General features: G+C 40.7%; 1 protein-coding gene across 1 annotated transcript in view; it reads right to left on the reverse strand.

The window, feature by feature from the left end:
• The window catches only part of LOC110503108 (semaphorin-4G), a 59,238-nt gene extending 41,042 nt beyond the window's left edge, over positions 1-18,196 (reverse strand). The window contains exons 1-2 of the mRNA XM_036960335.2: positions 17,872-18,196; positions 2,686-3,190 (exon numbers count right to left, since the gene is read on the reverse strand). Coding sequence (XP_036816230.2) covers positions 2,686-2,821 — 136 coding nt within the window. The 5' untranslated portion in view covers positions 2,822-3,190; positions 17,872-18,196. The remainder of the gene's footprint in view (positions 1-2,685; positions 3,191-17,871) is intronic.
• Between the last annotated feature and the right edge of the window lie 1,370 nt (positions 18,197-19,566).

A 19,566-nucleotide genomic window follows, 5' to 3' on the forward strand; every position in this document is an offset into this window, starting at 1 on the left:
GTTATTGTTATTGTGTCACTTTTAATTTTTTACTTTAGTTAATTTGGTAAATATTTTCTTAACTCTTCTTGAACTGCACTGTTGGTTAAGGGCTTGTAAGTAAGCATTTCACGGTAAGGTCTACACTTGTTGTATTCGGCGCATGTGACAAATAAAGTTTGATTTGATTAAAGAGGTGGTTGGGTGTTTTAAACAGCCTTTCTGAATATCATACTTCCCATTTCTACTTTAAAGAATCTCAAATATAAAATCTATTTTGATTTGTTTAACCCTTTTTTGTTTACTACAAGATATGTATGTGTTACTTCATAGTTTTGAAGTCTTGAAGACTATTATTCTACAATGTAGAAAATTGCACAAATAAAGAAACACCCTTGAATGAGTAGGTGTGTCCAAACTTTTGACTGGTACTGTATATGCAGTTAGCCTGTATCGTCCCGTTTGAATGACATGAAGCATGTGACCAGAATGCAATAGTCACCGTTAGTCACCGGCTATTTCACCAATAAATCATATCCAGTTGAAGTGCGTAGTCGTACAGCATACTTCACAACATTACATCATGAGTCATGACTGTCATTTCCTTAAGTCTTTAGTGAGTGCTTTATATCCATTTGACTGTAGTGTGTCCGCTCCCTAACATGCATGCCTGCCCCTGCGTCACTGACCGATTCAGAAATAAAAAGGTGTGGGCTATATGTGCCCAAGCATCCCCCGACATGTAGGTCTACTTTAGAGGCAGGTTGATTTAAATCAAATGAGAATAGTAAATATTCTATAGCATGGTGATGGTTCATAGACCAAATGTAATTTGAGTCAATAGAAGGTGGTAGGCTACTCACATAGAGTACATCTTCTGGTGATTCAAATGTCATAAGGTGACACTTTTGTGTCAGGCTTAAGGTTGCCGGGAATATCATGGAGAACCGAATCCTCTTGCTTATCAGCTCCTCACAGATTCCGTTGAAGCCCCGGCGTTTTTTCCCGTACACTGGCAGAGAGGTCTTGTTGGAAAGAAATCCCAACGCCTTGTATTAGAGTGGATTCTTTGTCTTTGCCACTGACAGGATTGTCTCTTCATCAGTGTAGTTGTGAAGTTTAATGCAGACACACTTCGGTTGGTCTCTTCTCACCTGCCCGGGACCATGGTGCCCTCAGTCAATTTTCATGATGCCCTTCTTCGTCTCCAAGCCAAGCAGAGTTGGTAGCCATGTACCAAAGAATTGGATCGGACTGACCACTTCGGTTCCTTCTCTCAGATTTGAAATGTTAATATTGCCTCTGCGACTTCTGTTCTTAAAATTAGACAACGCTTCCGTCCGGTTTTCCACCGTTTTCTCCAGTTTTGTAACGCTTACAGTTAGCATGAAGTCCTCAGCGGTGGAAATGCGCTTCTCTCCTTCCTCGATTCTCTTCACATTAACATCCAATTTAGTTTCAATTGTAACAAGGGTGGCGGAAAAAGTCTTTAATTTCTCGTCAATTATATTGATAAACTTTTCTGTAATCGCTTTGACAGGTTCTGTGTTTGGTGAAGTTCCAGCCAGCTCTGCTATACTGTTTGCGGTGGCTTTGTCCTCCCGACACCCTAAAAGATGTCTGTTTTTCTCCTTTCTGGTTAGTGCTTTTGGTCGATTCATGAACACTAATCTAGATGTCACATTTAGATGCTGGAATCTCTCGCTAAAACTTGGGTTACACACAAAATAAAGACAAAGTATTTTCATGTTTACCAGCCTTCAGCACGTCGGTCGTGAATCCCATGTACTCTAACTCAGGCGAGCAGAACCTTGAAACGTCCTTAATATTAAAGATTGCGCACCAATTGTTGTTAACAAAGAGACCCCCCCCCCCCCCCCCCCCCGACCTTACCAGACTCTAATTCTGTCCTGCCAACATGTATATTATCCATGTCCTTGTTCAGTCATGACTCTGAGAAGCATAGTATATTACAATTCTTAATGTCCCATTGATAGGATAGTCTCGAATGGAGTTTGTCTAGTTTATTCTCAAGTGATTGCACATTCGCCAATATAACAGAGAATAGAGGCGATTTATTCCCTCGCCACCATATCTCATCAGGGTGCCCGCGCACCGGACTCTATAGCGCCATCTCCTTCTTCGAGTGTCGGGGATTTGGGCCTTGTCCGGAAAAATCTAGAATGTATTTTGCCTCCGACTCACTGAAGTAGAAGTGTCCCTGTCTTAATCAAGGTTAGTGATATCTGTTTTCATGTCCAGAAGCTCTTTTTGGTCATAGGAAAGGATGGCAGAAACAATATGTACAAAAAAAGTTAAGATCAGCTAAAAACAAATACACAAAATAGCACAATTGTTCATGAGCCCATAAAAACATCCTCTTTCTAATACAGAAAGATCAAATCCATTGTCATTATCCCAGAGTACATTAGTCTGAAAAATCGAATACATCCTGAGAGTGAGAGGAGGAGACGAGATAAGTTTAAGTTATAGTCACAGTTGTTCTTCTATAAACCCACAATGGTGTTATAGAGTTCACCTCTCCTAGTTTGGACAGATGAGTGAAGCTGTAGCTCTCGCTCTCTCTCCCCAGATTAATGAGAGAGAGGGCGAGAGAGAGAGAGAGAGAGAAGGGATGGGGGGAGGGGGATTCCAAAACAATATTGTTTCCTTCTATGCGTCCGAGGTGTGTGTGTGTGTGCTTACCGCTGGTAGTTATGGTGATTCTGGGGGTGACATCCAGGTCTATGGGGGGTCTGAATGGGTATCCCACTGTCACACACACACCGCAGCCCAGGAGCAGGAGCAGTGCGGGCAGGGTAGTACACACACACACTGCCATCTCCACACACACACACACCCAGCCAGGGGGAGAGAGCTGCCCTCCTACTACTCCTCAGAGAGGTGGAAACAACACACTCACTCGGGAAAACACACACTCATGCACATGCATTCACATAAACACACACTAGCGAGCTGCCATTCTTCTACTATTCAGAGTAAAGAACTCACACACTCACACCAACTCAAGCAAAGAAACACGATTGCTCCCACACACACCGCTGGAAGGCAGTCTTCTCTCCTCTCGGCAGACACACACACACATACATATATACTCTCTACCACATACACGCCAACAGACACTGGAAGTCTCTCTCGCTCTGTGCTGAAGCCTGAACCAGCTGGCTCATCTCCTTGCTGCAGGTTCCATCTATAGAGAAAACACACAAAAACAAGATAACTGTTAGACTTAACCAATATCATCTACACATACAATACCAGTCAAACGTTTGGACACACCTACTCAAGAGTTTTTCTTTATTTGTACTATTTTCTACATTGTTGAATAATAGTGAAGACATCACAACTATGAAATAACACATATGGAATAATGTTGCAACAAAACAAAGTGTTAAATAAATCAAAACATATTTTATATGTGAGATTCTTCAAAGTAGCCACCCTTTGCCGTGTTGACAGTTTTGCACACTCTTGGCATTCTCGTAACTTGCTTCACCTGGAATGCTTTTCCAACAGTCTTGAAGGAGTTCCCACATATGCTGAGCACATATTGGCTGCTTTTCCTTCACTCTGCGGTCCAACTCATCCCAAACCATCTCAATTGGGTTGAGGTCGGGTGAATGTGGAGGCCAGGTCATCTGATGCAGCACTCCATCACTCTCCTTCTTGGTCAAATAGCCCTTAAACAGCCTAGAGGTGTGTTGGGTCATTGTCCTGTTGAAAACCAAATAATAGTCCCAAGCGCAAACCAGACGGGATGGCGTATCGCCGCAGAATGCTGTGGTAGCCATGCTGGTTAAGTGTGCCTTGAATTCTAAATAAATCACAGGCAGTGTCACCAGCAAATCAGCCCCTCACCATCACACCTCCTCCTCCATGCTTCACCGTGGGAACCACACATGCGAAGATCATCCGTTCACCTACTCTGTGTCTCACAAAGACATGGCAGTTGGAACCAAAAAGCTCATCAGACCAAAGGACAGATTACCACTAGTCTAATGTCCACTGCTCCTGTATCTAGGCCAAAGCAAGTCTCTTCTTCTATTGGTGTCTTTTAGTAGTGGTTTCTTTGCAGCAATTCCACCACGAAGGCCTGATTCACACAGTATCCTCTGAACAGTTGATGTTGAGATGTGTCTGTTACTTAAACTCTGAAGCATTTATTTGGGCTGCAAACTGAGGTGCAACTAACTCTAAATCACTTATCCTCTGCAGCAGAGTCAACTCTGGGTTTTCCTTTCCTGTGGCGGTCCTCATGAGAGACAGTTTCATCATAGCGCTTGATGGTTTTTGCGACTGCACTTGAAGTTTTCAAAGTTCTTGAAATGTTCCAGATTGACTGACCTTCATATCTTAAAGTAATAATAGACTGTCATTTCTCTTTGCTTATTTGAGCTGTTCTTGCCTTTACATGGACTTGGTCTTTTACCAAATAGGGCTATTATCTGTATACCACCACTACCCTGTCACAACACAACTGATTGGCTCAAACACATTAAAAGGACATAAATTACACAAACTAACATTTAACAAGGCACACCTGTTAATTGAAATTCATTCCAGGTGACTACCTCATGAAGCTGGTTGAGAAAATGGCAAGTGTGCAAAGCTGTCATCAAGGCAAAGGATGGCTACTTTGAAGAATCTTAAATATAAAAATATAGTTTCATTTGTTTAACACTTTTTTGGTGACTACATGATTCCACGTGTTATTCAATAGTTTTGATATCTTCACTATTATTCTACAATGTAAAATTAAAACAATAATAATTAAACCCTTGCATGAGTAGGTGTGTCCAAACTTTTGACTGGTACTGTAAGTCTGATCTATGTCAGATTTATTTTATAACTCCAAAGGACAGAATATCACTAAGACATTTAAATATTCAGCAATCATTATCATAACCACAGCAATCATTACTATTCCATATAACTGTATCAATTGCATGTGTATTCCTCAACCCATCACTGTGTAATATGTATAATAAACCAAGTAAACACTTACAGATAAGATAGCGATGGAATGCAATCGAAATCCAGAAGCATGAAATTAGTGTGAGCGTTAAAGCACTAAAATCCACAGAGAAAAGGAGAGAATATAACATTCACATTGGTTGATGAGGCGGAGGAACGACAGCTATCTACAAGTGTTTCTACAGGCTGCAGAGGAATGAGAGGTGGACAGAAGGGCAGAGGGACAGAAGGGCAGAGGGACAGAAGGGCAGAGAGGCAAAGGGAGAGACGTTGTGTGGAGAGAAAGAACGTAGAGAGTCAGAGAGAGGACAGAAAGAGAGAGTAATAGAATGATCCTGCTGCCCACTATAGTAGAAGGGGAGATAGCTTATAGACTGATAGAATAAGAGGAGAGGAAAGATAGAAAAGTAGTTTGATGGGTGCAGTATAACATAGAGCAAGTGTCTAGCTTCCCCTTTAGCTCTCTTCAGTTCTATGGCTTTAGGTCATAAGGAATCACATGCTGTAAAAACACTCGTAGCCCTCCTGTGGAGCAAGGCTCACCCTGTTTCATCTGATTTAGCAGGGTGCTTATCTTTCCCTATTTCTGTGTCTCTTGCTGTCTCTGGGCGATTCTATGCCAGTGTAGGCTGAAAATATTTTTGGTATCTCAGATAGTTCTGGCAATTCTCAAAGAAACGTCATTGGGAGGAAGGATCTCTGACATGCTATTTACATTTATTATTTTTTTTATCAGAAAAAAAAATCATGATGAAAGTGGCCCTTTTTAGACCTATACATACCTCCTGTAAGAGCCTATGAGCCAAGAACCGTATATGATACAGACCAGGGCCCAGCTTCCCAAAAGCATCTTAAGGCTAAGTTAATCGTGATAACCATTTAGCTCAATAGTTCTAATGATGAACTTCGCCTTAAGACACTTTTGTGAAGCTGGGCCCAGGGCTCTAAAGTGCGACAAAACATTTTGTTGTGCGACATGGAATTTTATTTTGGGAGCACTGTGCGACCTATGAAAAGAACCTCCCGGATAATAATTGTTCTAATGATAAGGCCTCACTGTACTGTACTGTTGTTTCCAAGTTCCCTAGAGAAACAATCTAGTGAAGACTCATTAGAGTCACGGTTGCACCATTACTACAACGAAAACGGCCTGCTTCTAGACCAACCAGATCAAAAGATCGGACACATATTACGGCACAATTATTTTTCTTCCTATAACGGATTGCCGGGATGGCATTTTACATTCATAAACCATGTTGTGGGCCTTCTAAAACGACTTGCGTGTCGACGTTGTTAACCATTTGTTTAGTCTTTGTTTAGTCATGTTTCCTCATTGCATGGCTAACAACCTGGTAACTTCCCCAGCGTATTTGGGGGGAGAGAAAGAAAGGAAACGGGATAGCTTCTTCATGAGATCAATGGTCCTAGCAATGAATGAATGACAGGTCTCTTGCATGTTGTCATCACAAACTTGACTTTTTTAAAGAAACAGCGTAGAATCTTTTATGTAATGCATTTCAATAAGAAAAATAGTAATTTTACACAATGTAGGAACCTAATATTCTACAAAGGACTTTGTAATTTCAATGACAGGTATTTGTAGCAACATTTGAACTTTTATAATAAACTAACGTATTTACAGTTTTACATTCTAGCACAACACATGCTTCAAAAGTAGATTGAATTCATGTAGGACCAATATAGGCAGGTGCTCCTAAATTTCTAACTTTTTAAAGTTGTGAGCACCAGTGCTACCAATCTTGTATTTTTATTTATTTATAGCCCTGACACAGAAAGCATCTTAGAGTCATTATACTCCATATAGTGTGCTGTACATAAAACATATGAATATCTCAAAAGTATCCTTTTGATTTAGCGTGTTTTTAGATAAATTGTTAGGAACAATATACTCTTCAAACACATACAATTTCCAGAGTGGGCTCTCTGGTCATTTTAATGATATGACAATTAACCAATCCCAGTCCTCCTTTAGGATTGCACATGCCGTAAATCACCAGCAGAGTTGCTGTTGAATCCATTTTCCCATTCACTGTGTTGGTGGTGCTCATAAAATGTATGGTACCTTCCGAATTAGCAGAGAGCTCACTGGGAATGTGATGTACTTCTATATTGTTGCAAGCGATATGTCTTAAAATGAGAAAAAAAGGGTACTATCGAGATATTAATAATATGTTAAAAGTTGAATACATTTGTGAAAATGTGTATTTCAGAATCTAGACATACTCCTTATGTTAGAGCACAATGTAAGGAGTGTAATGACACCATTTTAAGACTACCTTCTTTATCTAAGATTCTTGAATCCTTGGCTAATGTACAACTTTGTTCCTTTTTATCTGATTTTTGTATTTTTAAAATAAACCAATTAGGGTTTAGGCCTGGGCATAGTAGTACCACAGCAACCACGCTAGTTGTTAATGATCTTGACAATGCCTTGGATGCAAAAAGAGCTGTGCTGCCTTGTTTATGAACCTGTCAAAGGCATTTGACACTGTTGATCATTCTGTTTTGCTGAAGATGTTATCAAAAATAGGCAGCGACAGAACTCCATGTTGACAAAAGGTGTTCCTCAGGGTTAAATTTTGGGTCCATTATTGTTCACCTTGTATATTAATAACATAGGAAACACTGTTAATACTTGTAACATTCATCTCTATGCAGATGGCACAGTTTTGTATTCCTGTGCCACCTCGGTGTAGCAGACCATTCGTGAACTTCAGCATGACATTGATTCAATTCAGAAATCACTTACAGTTCTTAAATATGTGTTAAATACAAGTAAAACCAAGCTCATGCTGTTCTCTAGGTCACAAAATGTTGACCCTGAGGATCTGCATATTTGCGCTACAAATGGAGCCCAAATTGAGCTTGTTTCTCAATATAAGTAACTGGGTGTCAACAAAACAAAGGAGATGATCGTGGACTTCAGGAAACAGCAGAGGGAGCACCGCCCTATCCACATCGAAAGAATCGTAGTGGAGAAGGTGGAAAGTTAAGTTCCTCAGCACACACATCACAGAAAAACTGAATAGTCCACTCACACAGACAGTGTGGTGAAAAGGGCGCAAAAGCGCCTCTTTAACCTCAGGAGGCTGAAGAAATTTGGCTTGTCACCTAAAACCCTGACAAACTTTTACAGATACACAATCGAGAACATCCTGTCGGGCTGTATCACTGCCTGGTAAGGCAAGTGCACCACCATCAACCGCAAGACTCTCCAGAGGGTGGTGCGGTCTGCAAACTACCTGCCCCCCGACACCTACAGCACCCAATGTCACAGGAATGCCAAAAGGATAATCAAGGACAACAACCACCCGAGCCACTGCCTGTTCTCCCCGCTACCATCCAGAAGGCAAGGTTCATACAGGTGCATCAAAGCTGGGACCGAGAGACTGAAAAACAGTAAGGCCATCAGACCGCTAAACAGCAATCCCTAACTCAGAGAGGCTGCTGCGTACATAGAGATTCATATCACTGGCCATGTGTATGTGACCAATAAAATGTGATTTGATAGATTGATGACAAGTTGTCCTTAATAACGCATATATAAAATCTGACTTAGATCCAAGATTGTTTTTTATATCGAAATAAATCATACCCCAGTATTGAAAATAGGAGAAAGATTGTTAAGACAACGCTTCTCCCTGTATTGTATTTTGACGATATTGTTTACATGCATTCGGCAACCTCTGTTTTGAAACCCTTGGACACAGTCTACCATTCCGCAATATGTTTTATCACAGGGGACAATTTTAGGACCCATTGGAGTCTGTATAAAAATGTGGGATGGACCTCTCTGTCTGTAAGAGAGCTGCATTCTCTCTTTTATTTCATTACAAAGCAGTCTTACAGAAACTGCCTCCGTATGTAACTTCATTAATGAAGTTAAGAATCATAAGTTACCAGACCCGTTCTCAGGAATGGATAACACTAGAGATCCCTTCAGTCTCCACATATGTGGGAAAATGTGCAGTTTATTTTTGGCCCTAATACGTGGAACAATCTGCAGAGTTCACTGCAGTTACATGTGCTGGTGCCACGCAGGAAGTTTACGTTATTGATTATATTGTTTTATACACATATGTGTATGTTTTATTATTCTGTTTTTATTGTAAATATGACTCCCTGTTTAAATAAAGGTACAAAAATTAAGATGTCTGTATCAGGTATAGGTCTAAAAAGGGCCTAAAATGTCCACTTTAATCATTATTTACCCCAAAAAATGGTGTGTAATACAAATGTAAAAAGCATGTCATAACATCCTACCTTCCAATGTGAGAATTGCCAGAACAATCTGATATACCAAAACTATTTTTACACTGGAGTGGAATCTTCCCTTCTCCATCACACACACACACACACACACACACACACACACACACACACACACACACACACACACACACACACACACACATACAACTATATACTCTCTAATAATAATAATAATTTGGTGGGTGCTTATATTTGTCCTATTTCACACATACAAGTGTGTATTAATACGCATGTGTGAATATGAAATATGTTTTTGGCATATCCCAACTCTCCCTGAGACACCCTCGGAGAGTGGGGTCATGGTCAGGGTCTGCCATTATCAACGGCAACCCTGGAGCAATTAAGATGAAGTGCTTTGCTCAAGGGCACAGACTTTTCTCAAACAGGTGTACGAATGCACACGCAAACACACTACTATAAACACCCTCAGTCTTCGCCTTCCTAATGTTGTCTCTCTTTCGTGTAATCATTCACTCTCTCATTCCATAAAACAAACCCACCGGAACTCTCGCTCTTACCCCCATTTACTCTCTCTCTCACACACACACACACACACACACACACACACACACACACACACACACACACACACACACACACACACACACACACACACACACACACACACACACACACACACACACACACACACACACACACACACACACACACACACACATCCAAGAGGAGCCTGCAGAATCTCACTTTAGACATCTGTAGATTCTGTATCTGAAAACATCACAACACTCCACAATGCTGTCATGACAACAGATTGCATTGCGGTAGCTAGCTACCTTTTTACCTCTGGATCAGGTAAGCAGTAGACCGCAGGTGTAGAACATAGAAGTAGAGCAACATACCTGTAGATCAGGAGCACACAGAATAGAAATAGAACATACTAGAAGAGATACATAGTTCCACTGATAGAAGGCTATAATATTATGCTATAGTTTTCAAATAGTCCCAAAAATTGTGCATAAAATGTCACAGGGAGAGTCTGATTGTTATCATTTCCCTAAAGTTTCCAATCAGTCAGCTTGTCAGAGATGAGGAGCTCTTATCTTAACAGAGGGAAGGCTGAGTCAATCACAGAGTGCTGCTGGGCAATTACACGTTAACAGAATGACGCTGAGACTCCGATTTTTCACTTCAAATGAAAGCCAAACAAAAACCATTGATTGCAAAGTTAAACAAACCAGTGATGGGGTCAATTCAAATTGAAGGCACTCAATTCAGGAAGGGATTTTAATTTAAAAACAGTGTAAGTGCTGTTTGAAAAGACAGCTTGAAATTTGGCGGGATGGAGTTTTGGCCTGCCTAGTGACATCACCAGGCTGTAAATTAGTTAATAGACCAACTAGAAAGAGAGCTCCAAACCTCTTTCAATAACAGCTAGTTTTAAGTTTCCCCCTCCCCACTCAGACCACTCCCAGACAGTTCTTGCTTGAGAAATTGCTTTTTGCTAAGGTGCTTTTTTAAATTTATTTTTATAAAAAATGTATTAAAAATAAATCACAGTAAGGTACTTCATTGTTACCCAGAAATAATTTGATATTTAAACAAAAACGGCTGTATTGGACCTTTAAATATCTAATTCGAACTAAGATCCAAAGATATCTGCAGAAAGAACGGGGTGTCAACTATGACATGACACCTTGAGTTTGAAAAAATAAATTGTGGTTATTGAACTACAGTAAGTAAGGTGGATTAACACCCTGTAACATAATTATGGTAACAGAATGACATCATGGGTCCCTGATCTGTACTATACAGAAATGCATAATTATGAATGTCATTCTCTTCATGGTGATGTATCCTGAATAGGTACACAAAGGTAGAAAAATGTAATAACCTCCATAGCATGTTTGGGTATTATTCTACACAGTGGCTATTATTCTAATGAGCTCCGCACTCAAACAAGACCACATTTGGTTGGTTTGGACTAGAGGTCGACCGACTATGATTTTTCCAACACCGATACCGATCATTGGAAGACCCAAAAAAAGACGATACCAATTAAAATCGGCCAATTTTGATATATATATATATATATATATATATGTAATAATGACAATTACAACAATACTGAATGAACACATTTTATTTTACTTAATATAATAAATAAAATCAATTTAGTCTCAAATAAATAATGAAACATGTTCAATTTGGTTTAAATAATGCAAAAACACAGTGTTGGAGAAGAAAGTGAAAATGCAATATGTGCCATGTAATAAAGCTAAAGTTTAAGTTCCTTGCTTAGAACATGAGAACATATGAAAGCTGGCAATTCCTTTACACATGAGTCTTCAATATTCCCAGTTAAGAAGTTTTAGGTTGTAGTTATTATAGGAATTTTAGGACTCTCTCTCTGTATACCATTTGTATTTCATATACCTTTGACTATTGGATGTTCTTATAGGCACTGTAGTATTGCCAGCCTAATCTCGGGAGTTGATAGGCTTGAAGTCATAAACAGCGCTGTGCCTCAAGCATTGTGAAGAGCTGCTGGCAAACGCAGGAAAGTGCTGTTTGAATTAATGCTTACGAGCCTGCTGCTGCCTACCACCGCTCAGTCAGACTGCTCTATCAAATATCAAATCATAGACTTAATTATAATATAATAAACACACAGAAATACGAGCCTTAGGTCATTAATATGGTCAAATCCGGAAACTATAATTTCGAAAACAAAACGTTTAACCATTCCGTATTTTATCGAACGGGTGGCAACCCTAAGTCTAAATATTATGTTAAGATTGATTGTTGTTAATCAGATAAGTTTAATGCTAGCTAGCAACTTGCCTTGGCTCCTCCCGTAACAGGTGGTCAGCCTGCCACGCAGTCTCCACGTGGATTGCAATGTAATCGGCAAACAAAAATGCAGATTACCGATTGTTATGAAAACTTGAAAATCGTCCTTAATTAATCGGTCGACCACTAGTCCGGACTGCATCACATTTGTGCCAATCATGGAGGTCTATGTTTCACAAGGTTGGACATCACTGTACAGCACAGTTCAGTACAGTATAGTGTCATACAGTTCAGTAAAGTACTAAACTTTAAAGTACTGTATTGTACTGACCTATACTCTACTCTAGTTTTTTACTGTACTGTGGTTCCAGCTTGCCTCTGAGAATAACATTGACATATACACAGACATGGTGACTGAGTTCATCAGGAAGCATATAGGTGATGTTGTTCCCACTGTGACTATTAAAACCTACCCAAATCAAAAACCGTGGATAGACGGAAGCATTCGTGCAGAACTCAAAGCGCAAATCCCCGCATTTAATCATGGCAAGGTGACTGGGAATATGGTCTAATACCAACAGTGTAGTTATTTCCTCCATAAGGCAATCAAACAGGCAAAACGTCAGCACAGAGACAAAGTGGAGTCGCAATTCAACGGCTCAGACACAAGACGCTTGTGGCAGGATCTACAGACAATCACGGATTACAAAGGGAAAACCAGCCACGTTGCTGACACCAACATCTTGCTCCTGGACAAGCTAAACATCTTCTATGCCCACTTTGAGGATAACACAGTGCCACTGACACGGCATGCACACAAGGACTGTGGCCTCTCGTTCTCCGTGGCAGATGTGAGTAAGACATTTAAATGTGTTAACCCTCTCAAGGCTGCCAGCCCAGACGGAAGAATGATGTTCATTAACTATAGATGAGCCTTCAACACCATAGTACCCTCCAAGCTCATCATTAAGCTTGGGGCCCTGGGTATGAACCCCGCCCTGTGTAACTGGACTTCCTGACGGGCCACCCCTAGGTGGTGAAGGTAGGAAAAAACACCTCCACTATACTGATCTTCAACACAGGGTCCCCACAATGGTTTATGCTCAGCCCCCTTCTGTACTCCATGTTGAGCCATGACTGTGTGGCCACGCACGCCTCCAACTCAATCATCAAGTTTGCAGATGGCACAACAGCAGTAGGCCAGATTACCAACAATGACAAGACAGCCTACAGTGAGGAGGTGAGGGACTGGGCGGGGTGGTGTCAGGTTAATAACCTCTCCCTCAACGTCAATAAATTGAAGGAGCTGATCGTGGACTTCCGGATACAGCAGAGGGAGCACGCAGTAGAGAAGGTGAAAGCTTCAAGTTCCTCGGCGTACACATCATTGACAATCTGAAATGGTCCACCCACACAGACAGTGGAGGTGAAGAAGGACCAACAGTGCCTCTTCAAACTCAGGAGGCTGAAGAAATTTGTATTGGCCCCTTAGAACCTCACAAACTTTTACAGATGCAGAATTGAGAGCATCCTGTTGGGCTGTATCACCGCCTGGTACGGCAACTGCACCGCCCACAACCGCAAGGCTCTCCAGAGTGTTGTGCAGTCTGCCCAACACATCACTGGGGGCAAACTGCCTGCCCTCCAGGACACCTACAGCACCCAATGTCACAAGGCCAAAAAGATCAAGGACAACAGCCATATGAGCCACTGCCTCTTCACCCCGCTACCATCCAGAAGGTGAGGTCAGTAAAGGTGCATCAAAGCTGGGACCGAGAGACTGAAAAACAGCTTCCATCTCAAGGCCATCAGACTGTTAGATAGCCATCACTAGTCGGCAACCACCCGGTTATTCAACCCTGCACCTTAGAGGCTGCTGCCCTATGTACATAGACATGGAATCACTGGTCACTAATGATGAACACTAGTCACTTTAATAACGTTTACTCATTTAATTTGTGTTATACTGTATTCTACTGTATTTTAGTCAATGCCACTCCGACATTGCCCAACCTAATATTAAAATATTTCTTAATTCCATTATTTTCATTTTAGATGTGTGTATTGTTAGATACTACTGCACTGTTGGAGATAGCGAAATGCTTGTGTCCCTACACCAGCAATAACATCTGCTAAATATGTATATGTGACCAATACAATTTGATTTGTACTGTCCAAACTTCTAAGACCCCTTCTCCATCTGTTTGACCATAAATCAAAGCCTTTACTTATTCCTCATTTTTAGGATGGAAATGTGTTAAAAATGTATATGTCTTCATTTCTCAAAAATATAGACTCAGCTTTCATTTAACACCAAATTTGATGTGCTCCTATGAACTTCACTTTAGTGCTCATAGGGCTTTTTACATGGAAATGCCATCCAGCATTCAGATGGCCTGTCAAAAAAAAAACTCTTAAAGATGTGACAGAGGAGGAGAAAACGTCTTCATCAGTTCCTCACTGTCTGGAGGGATCCAGGATCATCAGACAGACGGACAAACAGGGTAGTGTAAAGAAGTGTCCATAAAGCACACAATGTCTTAGTTCTGACAGTCAAGTGTATGAAGAATCTTTATTGAGTACACATGTGTGCGCAGACACAAACTTGCATGCTGCACACATACAGCAAGATGTGTGGATAATATTGGGCTACTGACCTGTAAACTGCTTCATGAGAAAAATACATCAATTGATCAATCTTAATGATGCAACCACAGGCAAAATCGGGGAGGGGTGAGACATCTACACTTCTCTACAGAAGATAATCCCATCAACCCTTTGCCCTGTTTGCCAGTCTGCCAGCCCAAAACATACCCCATGCTGCTTCTTACCCTCGCGCTAATCCAGTGGTTGTCAGAGTGGGTCCCCAGTCCTTTCCATAGGGTATTAGCGATTAGCTTACGGGACTCATCATTTACAGTAGATTCTGACTATGACCCACTGTGAGATTCCTTAGAACTCATCCACTAAACCGAGTTTAGAGTATTAGGCAATTACTGTGTGTCAATGAGCTCTGTCTAATGAGGATATGGCAGATTGGATGACTAAGGCAGCTCCATCCGAGATGCCCTCGTTCACATCTCAATATAAAGCCTTTTATTATGAATGTAAGAACTCTTTATGAAGGACCAACGATGGCTAGATAACTTATAATGACAAATATATCCAGCCCCCTTTCACATCTTGGTATAAAGCCATATTACACAGACAGTCTTTGTGTGTGTGTGTGTGTGTGTGTGTGTCAGCCTTCCTGATTAGTTCTACATCTCTTATCTATAATCCTTTTTCATTTATGATCCTTCCTTCTCTAAAAGTTAAAATAAAATCCTTGTGTGTGCGCTCGTGTCACATGTGTAGTGAAAATGTGTAGTGACAATTAGTGAAAAAGATGACAGTCGTTGCCATTGAATTTACATAGAGGCAGAGAGACAGTGTTTTTGGTCAAATAAAAATATATGGGAACAATTTAATGAATGTAAACTGTTTTTCTCTCACAACAATACACTCCCCCAGCTGGAACATGGAAATCTATAACACCATTCACTAATAATAGTTTCCCTTTATTCAATGGAATAAAGAGTAGGAACAAATCTGTGTATGACACTGATGGTCTCTACAGTATAAAATAAAGAAGAGGATAACACAAAAGAGGAAGTATGAATTAAAGTTATTGAATGCAGCTAACAGAGAAGAGACACAAAAAAGACAACAAGACACTGACTCGGTACTGGTACTCCTTGTATATGGCCTTGTTTTTGTTTTTATTGTGTTAATATCTCCTTTTTGTTTAGAAAATATTTCTAAATATTTCTTACTTTTTAACTCTGCATTGATGGGAATGGGCTCGTTCGTGTAAGTAAGCATTTCACTGTAAAGTCTACACCTCTTGTATTTGGAGTATTAGATTTGATATTATTTATTCCTCCTCTAGAATAAAGAATAACTTTAAGACCAGTTACGCACTGCTTATAATGAATAAATGATTTGTTAAACATTTATGGAGTCAGTACCCAACATTATTATCTTCACATTCTCCAATCAAATTGGGAATTGTAGCATTGATTGCACTTGATGTCATTGATACCTTCAGTATGGAAGAGAGTAGTAATAATCTGATCATTACCAATCTCATCACTGTGTTTTTAGATGATACAATGGCCCTTGTTCCATTTCTAAAATGTACAATTTCCTCCTCCCTTCCTTGAGGTAGGCCTAATCCTTGATCTTCTATGACTGTAATGGTGGGAATGCATTTGAAGTGGTACCTTGCTGTCACCTATCCAGTAATGTTAGATCTGGGGCCTATGTATCAAGTGTCTCAGAATAGGAGTCCTGAGCTGGGATCAGGTCCTCCCTGTCCATTTAATCTGAATCAATGTGATCTACCTGTGGTCCCTGGTGCTCTGATGTGATTCTCATGCGAGGTTACCTGGTATCCCATGCTAACAATGCTGGCTGATTATGACTCACAAATCATTGTAATCCATAAACAACAATGAACAAAACACTAATCTGTTATCTGGTCTCGTGGGTGGGTATATGAAACAAACGTCTAGCAACCCAACATTTGCAAGTTCGAATCTCATCACGGCCAACTTCAGCATTTTAGCAACTTTTCAACTACTTACTACTTTTACCTACTTTGCAACTACTTAGCATGTTAGCTAACCCTTCCCCTAACCCTTTAACCTAACTCCTAAATTTAACCCTAACTCAAATCAAATCAAATGTTATTTGTCACATACACATGGTTAGCAGATGTTAATGCGAGTGTAGCGAAATGCTTGTGCTTCTAGTTCCGACAATGCAGTAATAACCAACGAGTAATCTAACTAACAATTCCAAAACTACTACCTTATACACACAAGTGTAAAGGGATAAAGAATATGTACATAAAGATATGTGAATGAGTGATGGTACAGAACGGCATAGGCAAGATGCAGTAGATGATATTGAGTACAGTATATACATATGAGATGAGTATGTAAACAAAGTGGCATAGTTTAAAGTGGCTAGTGATACATGTATTACATAAAGATGCAGTAACTCATAGCCTAGCTAACGTTAACCAGCTAGATTACGTTAGCCACCTAGCTAGAATTCGTAACATATCATACGTTTTTCAAATTCGTAATATATTGTACATTTTGAAAATTCATAACATATAACATGAATTGTAATTCGTAACATATCTTACAAAATGGTTGATGGATATCCACAAATTAATACATATGATATGAAACGTAACATATACTAAATGGAGTATCTCGGATTTAAGTACAGAATAATACGAAATACTCTGACACCAGGTTGACATAGGCGGCTTGTCTATTTGCCTCTCAGAATGGTCATTTAAACTCCACTATACATGTCTTGGTAATAGAATAACAGGTAGACACTAAATTGATTATGATCAACTGTCTTGAGTGGATAGCCTTTCACCGGTTATTTAGACAGAAGTCCCAAACGCGCTTTTCTGTGACAGGGTAGGAAATTCATCTAACAGAGCTCCTATAAAAAGCGTTTAGCCTATACTAAATCAACTAGCATGTAATCAATTTGAGTTCGTTTGCTGTAAGTAGGCTATATTTCTACATAGGCATAGCCTATCAATGATAAACAACTGATTTTCTGTCAGCGTCTATGCAGTTAGGTATAGCCTATATAGCCTACTACTTTTTATTGAACACCAGTATCGTCATTTGTCCATTGTCTCGATCTTTTTCCGCATCTGCCGTACACTCATGCTGTAGGCTACTGTAAAGCAGCAGGTAGCCTATCCAAAACGCAGATAAATTAATCATACAGTCACAAAGAGCCGCAGTACACGGAGATAAAGTCATTCTGTTTTACCTGAAATTATGGGGGGATTCCTTGAAGATACGGTGTTCGGTGTAAAAAAATCCCAATGCGGTGTGTTTGTAATCTACAGTGGACTTTCACCCACAGCAAACTGTGGCAGCCTGACAAACAAGAGGTGTGGAACCTTCGTCACAGGTGACCACGCCTCTTCGTGAATGTTCAGGAATAAACTAAAACTCTATCAGTAAGACAAAACTTAAGTTTGACAGAATGCTAGAAAATATCATCAAATTAATTATATTCCTTTCTCTAAATTTAGCATGTAGTTCTTGATTTTTTTCTGGCTTTTTCCATTCTTCCATTACATTTTCTCTCCATGAGTTTCATGGAAGTTGACAGCTGAAATAAGAAGATATCAATGGGTACATTTGATCAATAATCATTCAGAACGGTGTCTGTGTAAATTAATTTAAAAAACAGCAGTGTGTCCTTCCTTAGCTTAGCTGTACACCTACTATGTACTTACAGTGCCTTCACAAAGTATTCATATCCTTTGATTTATTCCACATTTTGTTGTGTTACAGCCTGAAATCAAAATGTACTAAAACATTTTTTTATCATCCATCTATAAATTTTGCCACATTTACTGAAATTAAATAAATGTAAATATCTGATTTACACAGGTATTCACACCCTGAGTCAATACATGTTGTAATAACCTTTGGCAGCGATTACAGCTGTGAGTCTTTCTGAGTAATAACACGACTCAGGATAAGACCTAGAGGCAAACAGTTAGAATCTCAGATGTTTATTACAAAAGAGGGGGCAGGCAAGTGGCAGGTCCAGGGCAGGCAGAGGTCGGTAATACAAGACAGCTTCAATAAGGGACAGAACGGCAGGCACACTCAGGATCAGGGCAGGCAGAGGTCAGTAATACAAGACAGTGAACAAACAGGGACAGGGGTCTGTGAGACAGAGGTTTGATCCTAGACACATGAAAAGTGAAGATGTATACGGAGGGTGCAGGGCAACAGAAGACAAACAGCAGAGGGGCTAAGAATCTTAGAGATGGGGAAAGGGACGATAAAACGGGGGGAAAGTGTATGGGACTCCGCCCGAGACGATAGCCGGGAGGAGGGGTCTGGTGGCGGTCTGCCTGTTGCCGATTTGTGGAAGTGGTCTTGGGAGGAGCGTACTGGGCTCTCTTCTAGGTACGGCGAAAGTGGCAGATGAATATCTGGGCCCAGGGTATGCTGATCTCTGCCTCAGGGAAGAGCAGGAGCTGATATCCCATGGAACACTCGAAAGGCGAGAGACCAGTGGCCGAGCAGGGAGAGTGTTTTTTTTTGCGCATTCCACCCACACGAGTTGCTGGCTCCAGGTGGTGGGGTTGGCGGAGACAAGGCAATGAAGAGCTGTCTCCAGGTCCTGATTGGCTCGCTCCGACTGGCCGTTGGACTGGGGGTGAAAATTGGAGGACAGGCTGGCCTACAACTCAATGAGGGTGCAGAACACCACCAGAACCGGGACGAGAACTGAGGACCGCGATCGGAGACCATGTCTACCGGCATTCCATGTCTACCGGCATTCCATGGATCCAGAAAACATGCTGCACCATGAGCTGGGCCATCTCCTTGGCGGAGGGTAACTTTGGAAGGGGAATATAATGGGAGGCTTTGGAAAACCTATCCACCACCGTAAAGGATAGGGGTGTTGCCATCTGATGGAGTGAGACCAGTGACGAAG

This window comes from Oncorhynchus mykiss, chromosome 23, assembly GCF_057628025.1.
Source record: "Oncorhynchus mykiss isolate SJ-2025 chromosome 23, ASM5762802v1, whole genome shotgun sequence".
In the NCBI taxonomy this organism is placed as follows: domain Eukaryota; kingdom Metazoa; phylum Chordata; class Actinopteri; order Salmoniformes; family Salmonidae; genus Oncorhynchus; species Oncorhynchus mykiss.